The sequence below is a fragment of the Pimephales promelas genome, chromosome 22 (assembly GCF_988280905.1).
Source record: "Pimephales promelas chromosome 22, fPimPro1.hap1.1, whole genome shotgun sequence".
Lineage (NCBI taxonomy): Eukaryota > Metazoa > Chordata > Actinopteri > Cypriniformes > Leuciscidae > Pimephales > Pimephales promelas.
Window position 1 is genome coordinate 12,076,560 of NC_142790.1, and position 10,388 is coordinate 12,086,947.

A 10,388-nucleotide genomic window follows, 5' to 3' on the forward strand; every position below is an offset into this window, starting at 1 on the left:
TAAAGTGTGCTGACAAGCATTTAAACAAAAAATATTTTTGATGCAATCCCTTCATAACATGGAATGTTTTGTGTGTAAAACTAGAGTTGTGTCACGGATTGGCCAGGTTCTTCCACCACAATCACCCAGCGATCACAGTCACCTGAGTTTTAACGAGAGACACCAACACCTCATCAACCACTCTGCTTCGTAAGCACACACCACACACCTCTCATTCATATGAAGCGGACTCATAGTGCTTCTGTCTACGAGTATCACTAACCAACCTAACCTGTATTTACATACCAGTTCTCTGTGCCAATCCCAGTCAGTCCAGATCTTTTCTTCAGTGGTGTGTGAGCCGTAAGCCATTCAGTCCAGCCAAGTGGTGCGTGAGTGTGTGTCGCCATCCTGTCAGTCTCATCTAACGGAGTGTGTGTCCACTCTGGAAATCTCCTCCCGCCATTTCTACAAAGGAAATATCTATTATTCCAACGCATTCTCATCCTTTAACGTCATATAGAACGCTATATGATGCATTCTCATCCTTTAACGTCATATAGAACGCTATATGACAAAACGGCGCTATACTACACACATGGCACCCGTTATCGTTAATATAACACGTGCTGTGAGGGCTAAGTTTAGGTGTGGGGTAGGGTGTGCGTGTTATATTCACGCTAAAGGATTTATAACGTCTTGGGTTCGCGTGTTATATTAACGATAAAGGGTGCCATGTGCGTAGTATAGCGCCGTTTTGTCATATAGCGTTCTATGTGACGTTATAGGATGAGAACGGGCTGCCTTCAAAAATTATCCAAATCTGAACTCTGTTACTCACCCATTTCTGCACATTGAGTTATCCTGATACTCTGATGTTTAATTAAAACTTTACTTACCTTGTTGTCCGTCTGCTTCCGTAACAAGTTGTAACAATGATCAATCAAATGCTTTGCATGTTCTTTTGTACACGGCTTTACAGCACAAACAGATCCAACCCACCTAACCCAAAATGTGCTTATTAGGCTCAGTATACATAAAGTAGTAGCATAGTAGTATCCTATACTAAACATAACAGAAGCCTGTGGCCATGCACACTAGCATCCATGGTCCTTGACTGTATAGCTCTTTTTTATTTTATCAAAAAGGGTTGATTTTAAATGACTGTAAGAGTGAACATGCTCAGTAACAATACTTTCTGATTTATTGATTGGAAAAAACAAACAAACAAAAAAAAAAAAACAAAAAAAAAACCAAGTGTAATCTGTGATCAAAGATTATCAGGGCAGAAAGGCTATTTTCATCCACAACGTGTCCCAGATGGGAACAATGTCGAGCATGATGTTTTGTGTGGATTAGATGGGCAGTTGATGCTCTGTAGTCTGCAGTCACATATAAGAGCTCTCGACGGAAATGAGCACACGATTGACATATATATATTCATCACTTTATACCTAAAATAAAGATAGAGGCGTGGTTTATATGACTGGTGAATTAATGGAGAAACATTCTATAACTGCATAACAGATGTGATGGGGAGGGGGAGAGAGATTAGTGGTGCTTTAATGATTTGAAAGCATTTGAGCTTAAAGCTGATGGGGAGGGGGCTAAACCAGCACACTTATCACAATATACACAATTCAGCATGTCTGCATGAGGGCTGCTGCATGGGCAAACAAGCCTGGGCATCTTATTCATGTAAACTTAGGTATTTCCTACCCAACATATCCAGAGGAATTCATTTATCAGGTAGGAGGCATTCTTTCGTTTTCATATCGCACTTTAGCAGACCAGACAGGACACACAATGTACACATTTTCAGGATAGATCATTTCAGTGATTTTTGTTTGTTTGTTTGTTTGTTTGTTTTTGTGAAATATGTAACGCGAGGAGATATTAATTCATAAATTTGTGCATTACCATCGTAACCTGTTGCTGGAGATCCATGACTAACGCGCGCGTTCCTACGAATGGTGCAGCGCGTTTAGAGAGCGCGTGCAGGGTGCGTCCACGCTCAACACAGCTTTTAGAAATATTAATAAACTTTTGATAGCGATATTTATTTCATTCATCTATGAGAAATGTAGAAGCTCACAAAGTAGGTTGTATTTGATGTATAAATAGTCAAATGGAGCTAAAGAAAAAAGGTGCTATATTTATTTTTTCTATAAGGCGTAACATCATTTAGGTTAAAATATTTATAGCTAAAATAATCTGCACCACGCTATATGATAGTGTAGATGAAGGGGTTACAGAGAAGTTACATTTAAGTAATTCAAAGCAATGATGGGTAGAAAATGAATCGTGACAAGTGAATAAGCACACTTCAAATAAATTATTAACGATTATGGAAAACAATTAAATGCTCTCTCTCTATATATATGTTCAAGTATTTTCATAGTCCTACAAACAATATTTTTGATATAATTTTAGCCACAGTTGGAACATAACACCCAATAAAATATTGATTAAATCACCTTCATTTTCATTTTAATTCCATAAATCTGAAAAAAAAAAAATCAGACGTTGCACAAATTACCCATGGACTAGAAACATTTTGCAGTGCTTATTCATAAGTAACAGTCAACCAATATTGAGAGAAAGATATTTTTTTTCTAAGAGGTGCCTTGTTTATCTGAGTTATTGGAGCTTTGGTTCTGTCCCCCCCATAATCTTGTTACGCATGGGAGAGAGAAAGAGAGAGAGAGAGAGAGACATAGGCTAGACCAGTTGAGATGGGGGTGGATGGATGGTATGGCAAAGGAGGGTAAATACATCATGGATTAGAATCAGCCATGTTTGTTATCATGGCTTTAGGGAACATACATGTACAAAAAATAGTATTTTATTAGATGTGAACCAAAATGCTCAACTTTTGAATGTGTGAACAGACTTTATAGTCAGTGTACAGTACAGAATTAGTCATAACTGTATACAACTAATTTTTTGAGCTGGTTTTAGCACTGACTCCTGTGCTGTCATGTTTCCAAGGAAACTCGGTTTCTCTTTCACAATAAAAAAAAAACTGTAATCACAATCATATTCAGAGCCAAAAATAAAGATTGCTGTTTAGATAATTTAGTGTTGCTTATATGGTTATTCATAGAATTTTTTCTTACCTTCATGATAAAGGTGTTTGTAATTCAGGCGTTTTGTATTTCTTTACAGGTTTCTTGAGATTTACTGAACAGTTTCTTCCATACATCTTCTGTTATTTTCAGGTTGTGAATTTGATTCTTGACACACGGCTGGGACGAGGTTTGTCAATATGGATGTCCGTGTTCGAAGGACTGCTGAACCAGCAGAACCAGAACCAGAACCTGAACCACAGCCCAAACCAGAACATGAGCCACATCCTGCTCCCCCAGCTCATCATGACTATGAGAACATGAAGAGCAAGTTCATGAATGAGCTGGAACATCTTCCATGTAAGTATTCGCATTATAATAAGACTAAGCAAGCAAAGAGTATGAGTTTACTTTCTTGCATCACAATTACATCTATCTATCCATCTACACTGTAAAAAAAAAAAAAAATCTGGTTGTTTTTACGAAAAAAAAAAAAACTGGCAGCTAAGGTTACCAGAACGTTACCGTCACAAATATGGTATCAATGTCATTGGTTTTACAGTCTTAACTTATCTTATCTAATGTTAATTTACCGATCTATTGAAGTATTAATATCTGTTTTATAGCATTGTAATACACTGACAACCATCCGTAATCACAGTAGCGATGAGAGCCACATGATAAATCAAAGCTCATCATTACGGGCCTTCCATAAGGGAGCAAGTACCAGTAAAGCTGCACAGTCTTATTTGCACAAACATTAAACACCATCATGGTAAAATTTATGGTGAAATTTAAAAAATGCAATAAACATTGATTTAACAACATTAAATGTAACATAAAACCCTAATGTACATAGCTGATTAGAAAAGAACTAAGAAAACTAAGAAGAAACATATAGTTATATCAACAAAAATAAATCAAATGTGAAGTGTCATGCAGGGAATTGTGGTATTGTCAATTTAGATTTTTTTCGCTGTAAATTATAGAATGAGTTGTTCTTTTTCACTTTCAAAAACTGTAAATTTAATGTTTTTTTTTTTTACTGTAATATTACATTAAATGGACCGTTATTTACCGTATATAGAAAGGAAACTTTCTGTTAACCAATTAACAGTTTTACACTGCATTTATTTTACTGTTAAAATCACAATAATTTTTTGCAGTCTATCTATCTATCTATCTATCTATCTATCTATCTATCTATCTGTCTGTCTGTCTGTCTGTCTGTCTGTCCGTCCGTCCGTTCGTCCGTCCGTCCATCCATCCATCCATCCATCCATCCATTAATAAATGTGTGGATAGAAACACAAAACCAGCATAATGAAGAGAGTAAATGTAGATCAGACAGTTAATTTATAGCATTTATAAATAATTCTGTTCCATTCCTCAACTCACTGCGCTTAATGTCATTAAAATTCGTAATTCACTGATCTTGTTGTGATTGTGCAACCTGACAGGACACAATATCATTCTTCATTTTCATCTATTCTCTGAGTCATTACCTGCATTTGATGAGTGAAAGTGAAATTACATAAATGGAGCACTTTGATTTATGTTTTTGTTCAGCTTTATAGACGATGATAATTTCAAATTAATAGCACATTGAGTAGATGTCATAAGACACTAAGCGACTATTGTCCCGTGTGCTGTCCTGTACCTGTTTCCATGGAGACTGACCAGCTCTCTGCTCCCCTTAGTGCCGATGTGGGCTGTAGGAGCCATCGTGGTGGTGGTTCTCGCCCTCGTGGCTTGTTTTACATATTGCATGATTAAGAAATGCTTCGGCAAGAAGAAGAAATCCAAGAAAGCTCGAGAGAGGAAGAGAGCAGCACGGAAAAAAGTTGACGGGACTGAAAAAGATGGTGACGGAGAAAAAAAGGTGCAAGAACAATTACAGGTTTCACTTTATTTTAGGGTGATGTTGTTACTGTGTAATTACACAAGTAAGTACTTAGTAATAATATACATAAATGTACTTGCTATAGGGTTAGGGTTTTTTTAGGGTTAGTTACTTTTAATTATGCATAACTGTTATTTCAATATCAAGCACATAACGTGTAACCATGTCACCCCAAAGTAAAGAGTACATAAACACAACCTTGATTTAACCCCTTAGCTGTCACCCCCCTTTTTGAGAATGGGGGTTAAAATGCACTATTCAAACTTAAATGGTTGTAATTTAAGAATGCTTTGGACTCAAGTTTGGTCTTGTTTTAAAGAAAACACTCAGCAGAATATTGCTGAAGTGAAAACAATTCAAAAAATGAAAGTATGAAAAAGTTATGGAAGTTTAAATTTACAGTAAAACAAATATACTGAACTATACATTTTTTATTTTATATAAAATATATATTTAAAAAAATATTTTTTACTCTAAAATTTCTATAAAATCAAAGCCATAAATCTTATCAAGTTATGTTCCAAATTTGAAGTTGATATCACAAAAATTGAAGTTTCCATGAGAAAAGGGGTTAAAAAAGTTTTTTTATATATATTTTTCATTATGGTTTATTATGGAATATGTGTTTGTGTGTGAAATATAGTGAATACAATTGCTAAATTTCATAAAATACATTTTGATTAATATCATTTCCATTGCATAAGCACGCTTTAATAAACCGACTGTCAATCTTGCAGGAGGAAGGAGAAAAAAAGGATGGAGAAGAGCAAAAAGAGGAGCATGAAAATCTGGGAAAACTGGAATTCTCTTTGGATTACAACTTCACCGATGCTCAGGTGCATTCCTGATGTATGCAAATACTTATTAAAAAGTTGTGATGGCCTCAGTGTAACAAGAAAATAGAATCAACATTCATTTGGTGTCAACAGCTGATAGTTGGAGTTCTTCAGGCTCAAGATCTTCCTGCTATGGATATTGGCGGCACATCTGACCCATATGTAAAAGTTTACCTGCTTCCAGACAAGAAGAAGAAGTTTGAAACCAAAGTCCAGCGCAAAAACCTCTGCCCTGTCTTCAACGAGACCTTTATCTTCAAGGTTTTTCTTAAATGTTGTTTGTTTACATACTGTAGTACGTAGCCGGATTCTGTACATGATGATTTATACATGTGTTAGTGTGAACATGTGATTTTATTGTCTGTAGTTTTGTCTTTTTGAGTGTTCTAGTGTCTGTTTAGTTCCACCTGTAGTTTGTTTGTCCATTTCTCTCTCTCTCTCAGGTTTTGTGTCAGGGTTTTGTCTCCTTGTGTGGCATCTTAAGTTCCCAGAAATCCCTGCTTCCCTACACTGGTTTTGTCCTTCATTTTTTGATTGACAGCTACCCAGGTATCTCTGAGGTTAAATACATTTTTGAAGGAATAGTTCACGTAAAAATGAACACGTAAAAATATACTAAAAAGGATTGTTTATTAAAATAATTATAATTTATTCACCCTCATGTTGTTCCAAACTATATTGACTATTCAAAAAAATAATAATAATAATTTTTGAAGAATGTTCACACTGTCCTTTTCCATACAGCGACAGTTCATGTAGTGACCACATCTGTCACATGGTCACCATAGACTGCCATTACTGGTAAAGTTTTGCATAAATCTTCTACATTCTGTTCTTTTTTTTTCTTCAACATAAAGGTGACTAAATACTGGCAAAATGTACATTTTTGGACGAATTATTCCTTTAATTATCAGCATCCGAAAGCATTTGAAATGGTTTCTGATGCTGCTGAATCTCTTTTTTGGATTTTCAGCATTTTAGTAAAGACATCTCAATGTTTTATGACATACAGTATTTACACTGGAAAACATAAACACTACACAAAATGCTGATAGAGTAATTTGAGCTAATATGTTTGTGACTCACTTATAGATTCCCTATGCTGAGTTGGGCGGTAAAACTTTGGTACTTCAGGTGTTTGACTTTGATCGGTTTGGTAAACATGATGTGATTGGCCAGATAAAGATTCCTATGAACTGTGTGGATCTCGGACAGCCACTGCATGAATGGAGAGATCTTGAAAATGGAGAAAAGGAGGAGGTACATAGTATCTATTTTGGATCTGTTCTGTATTAATAAATTGTATATATTCTAAAGTTGTACCTACTCACTTTCTTTTTTTAATTATTTAACAGGAGAAACTTGGAGACGTTTGTATTTCTCTGCGTTATGTGCCCACAGCTGGCAAACTCACCGTCAACATAATGGAGGCCAAAAATCTCAAGAAGATGGATGTCGGTGGTTTGTCAGGTACAATTCATAATTCGTTTCAAATATTTAAATAGATTTAAATTAAATCACATCTATAAAATAGCATACATTAAAGTTAGCCTATGTAACTTTTGGCAGAAGAACATTGTTGGTTGTGCTTCGGCTTGGTGTGACTGTGCGGATGAATATGATAATCCTACTGCTCATAAAAACATAAAGGGATAGTTCACTTTGAAATTAATTTTCGATATGTTTAGTAGCTTGCCTCAAGGGCATCCAAGATGTAGGTGTCTTTGTTTCCACAGTATTTTCAATTTTGATATTTTTAGGTCAAACCGTTCTTGTCTGTCAGTCATATAATGGAGGTATATGGGGTCCACCTCAAAGAGCATGCACAGAGAAGTCCAAATTAAACATGATTTAATGACTTGTAAATGTAAGTACACATTGATGGCCTAATACACGAAACAAGTGGTTTGTGTGACAAAACGAACAGTATTTTTTTTTGTTTTTACCTTATGTAACCACAGCCACGTTCAAGTGATCTGAGGGCGTGGCCGCTTTGGTCTGCACAAGCGCCGGAAAGCGCTGGAAGTGATATCTCGCGCGTGTACGTCACTCATTGTTAACACAGAGATCTCAAAAGTGTTACCTTTAACTGTGAAGATCTAAACATATTTAGATATACAGGAAATTGCAATAGAAGACGATTTCGATATATCAACATACAACGCTGAATTTTTTTCGCAACTGCGCGAGAGATCACTTCCGGCGCTTTCCGGCGCTCAGATGTACTTGGAAGTGGCTGTGGTTACAAGACGTAAAAACGATATAAATACTGTTCGTTTTCTCACACAAACTGCTCTTATGCCATCAATGTGTACTTACATTTATGAGTCATTAAATCATGTTTAATTTGGACTTCTCTGTGCATGCTCTTTGAGGTGGACCCCATTAACCTCCTGTATATGACTGACAGACAAGAACGGTTTGACCTAAAAATATCAAAATTGAAAATACTGTGGAAACAAAGACACCTACATGTTGGATGCCCTTGAGGTAAGCTAAAACATATAAAAAATTAATTTTAAAGTGAACTATCCCTTTAACTACTAGTTTTAAAGGAGAACTCTGGCGCAAAACGGACCTTTGGTCCAATAACACATTGGTACTGAGTCGACCGTTCTCTGAGATTTGTTGTCATGATAATCAAAGGTAAAGAGTTTTATCCCTAAAAACTGTTTAGATTATAAAGCTAGTATATAGGGCATAGAATAAGTAAAACGAAATCACTAGTTAATACCACTAACAAGGCTCAAAATAGCCACACACTAACACCGTAGCATAATGAGGGTCCCTACAGTTTAATAAAAATATACTTCGTTCGGCTGTTCAATCGTAATTAGGTTTGTGAAATCTAATTACATGGAAATGCATGAATTCAATTCAAAAAAAGGTTCGACTGGTCGAGACTGTTTTCCAAGATGGCTCCTGCCTGTAAATGGGAAGTGTATTGTCTTTATAAAGTATCTTCTTAAACTGTCTGTACACTTACAAAGTACTCAATGCTTCGTTTTGCATGTAGGGACCCTCATTATGCTATCATGTTAGTGTGGGGCTATTTTGAGCCTTAGTGGTATTAACTAGTGAATTATTTTAGTCGTACATAATACAATAATGCATTTCATGTATTCACAGTTAGCTAAATATTTTATTAATATATATATTTTTTACGCTTGCATTTGAACCACTTTGATAACGATCCTACTTCCTATGTCAGATCCGTATGTGAAGATTGTGCTACAGCATAACGGAAAGCGTCTGAAAAAAAAGAAAACTACAGTTAAAAAGAACACACTGAACCCATACTTCAATGAGAGCTTCAGCTTTGAGGTCCCATTTGAACAGATTCAGGTGATGTATGACTAGATTGTGTCTGGTATATCTTATAATGTGTCATTTTGAATGGAACATGTAAAATAGAACAAATCCATATTCTAAAGTCCAAATCTTTTCAAATGCAGAAAGTCCAACTCGTCATCACTGTATATGACTACGACAAGCTGGGCAGCAACGACCCTATCGGCAAAACCTTAATTGGTTATGGTGCCACAGGTGTCGGCCTACGCCATTGGTCAGACATGCTGGCCAATCCCCGGCGTCCAGTGGCGCAGTGGCACGTTCTTCAACCAGAGGAAGAGGTGGATGCTACTCTGAAGGCGCCACATCGCTAACCATCGTCATGGTAACAAGTGGATATACCCAGAGTACAGTCACATCCAGGGTAACAGTGAATCCTGAGCAACTTAGTGAATGGCACTGATAAGCACTGCATGCAACAGCTTTAATAGCATGACCAGTGATCTTTACTCTTTATGTTTCATGCAAGCATTGCAGAGTTCTAGCTTCACACTTAATGTTTTCTCTCCCAAGGTAATTTTGTGTTATGTGAAGATCGTCATGATTTGTTATGAGTTGTATTTCTAAATGCATGTTTTTATGTTTGGAGTAGATGTGTTTTCTTCATGGTAACTGTCACTCTGCATGGTTTCGTAAGTTATTTTGTGTTAAAGACGTGATGATGAATTGTTGCTAATTTTGGTGAGAGCTAAACCTGTCCAGAAAGTGTGTCTGTGATTTTCAGCAGTTATAAAACAAGATCAGAATTAAAATATTCTTGTCTACCTTTAATTAGCTATGCAAATGACAACAGTTCGAATAGTTATATTTATATGAATAGAAAGATATTTTGTATTCCCAATGCTAAAGTCACTTTGTGTTTGAAAATGCAAAATCAAATTAAACCGATGTATCACTTGTTTCTTGTGTGCGCTCTATTTAACCACACTTTTAAAGTTGAGGACCACCTCCAACAGAGACTTATTATAAAATCTGCTTTGTGTTCTATGTATAACCATGAATTCATTGGCTTTTCTATAGTTATGTAACAGTTGTGGTCAGACTTAATGGCACCCATGGTAAATATGATCAAAAATGGCTGTAAAAAATAAATCCGCATTGTTTATCATTTTGATCTTTCATTAAAAAATGTGCAAGTAAAATAATAGAAAGTGGGGGGGGGAATCATATTATGAATTAAATGTTTTTCTCCAAAATATGTTGGCCACAATTATTGGCACCTCTAGAATTTTGTACAAGTAAAATATCTCT

General features: G+C 35.9%; 1 protein-coding gene across 2 annotated transcripts; it reads left to right on the top strand.

Moving 5' to 3' along the window:
- The first annotated feature begins 103 nt into the window (after positions 1-103).
- On the top strand, positions 104-10,036 carry syt5b (synaptotagmin Vb). 2 transcript variants are annotated; one of them, XM_089125776.1, is made up of 10 exons: positions 104-189; positions 289-367; positions 3,201-3,407; positions 4,748-4,929; positions 5,688-5,786; positions 5,880-6,047; positions 6,879-7,046; positions 7,142-7,256; positions 8,998-9,131; positions 9,242-10,036. In XM_089125776.1, exons 3-10 carry the CDS (start codon positions 3,248-3,250, stop codon positions 9,449-9,451), a joined length of 1,236 nt encoding a protein of 411 aa, XP_088981902.1. In that variant the 5' UTR covers positions 104-189; positions 289-367; positions 3,201-3,247; the 3' UTR covers positions 9,452-10,036. The 2 variants fall into 2 exon arrangements, with proteins under 2 accessions (XP_088981902.1, XP_039522545.2); XM_039666611.2 differs by lacking the exons at positions 104-189; positions 289-367 and adding an exon at positions 1,544-1,728.
- The last annotated feature ends 352 nt before the right edge of the window (positions 10,037-10,388 follow it).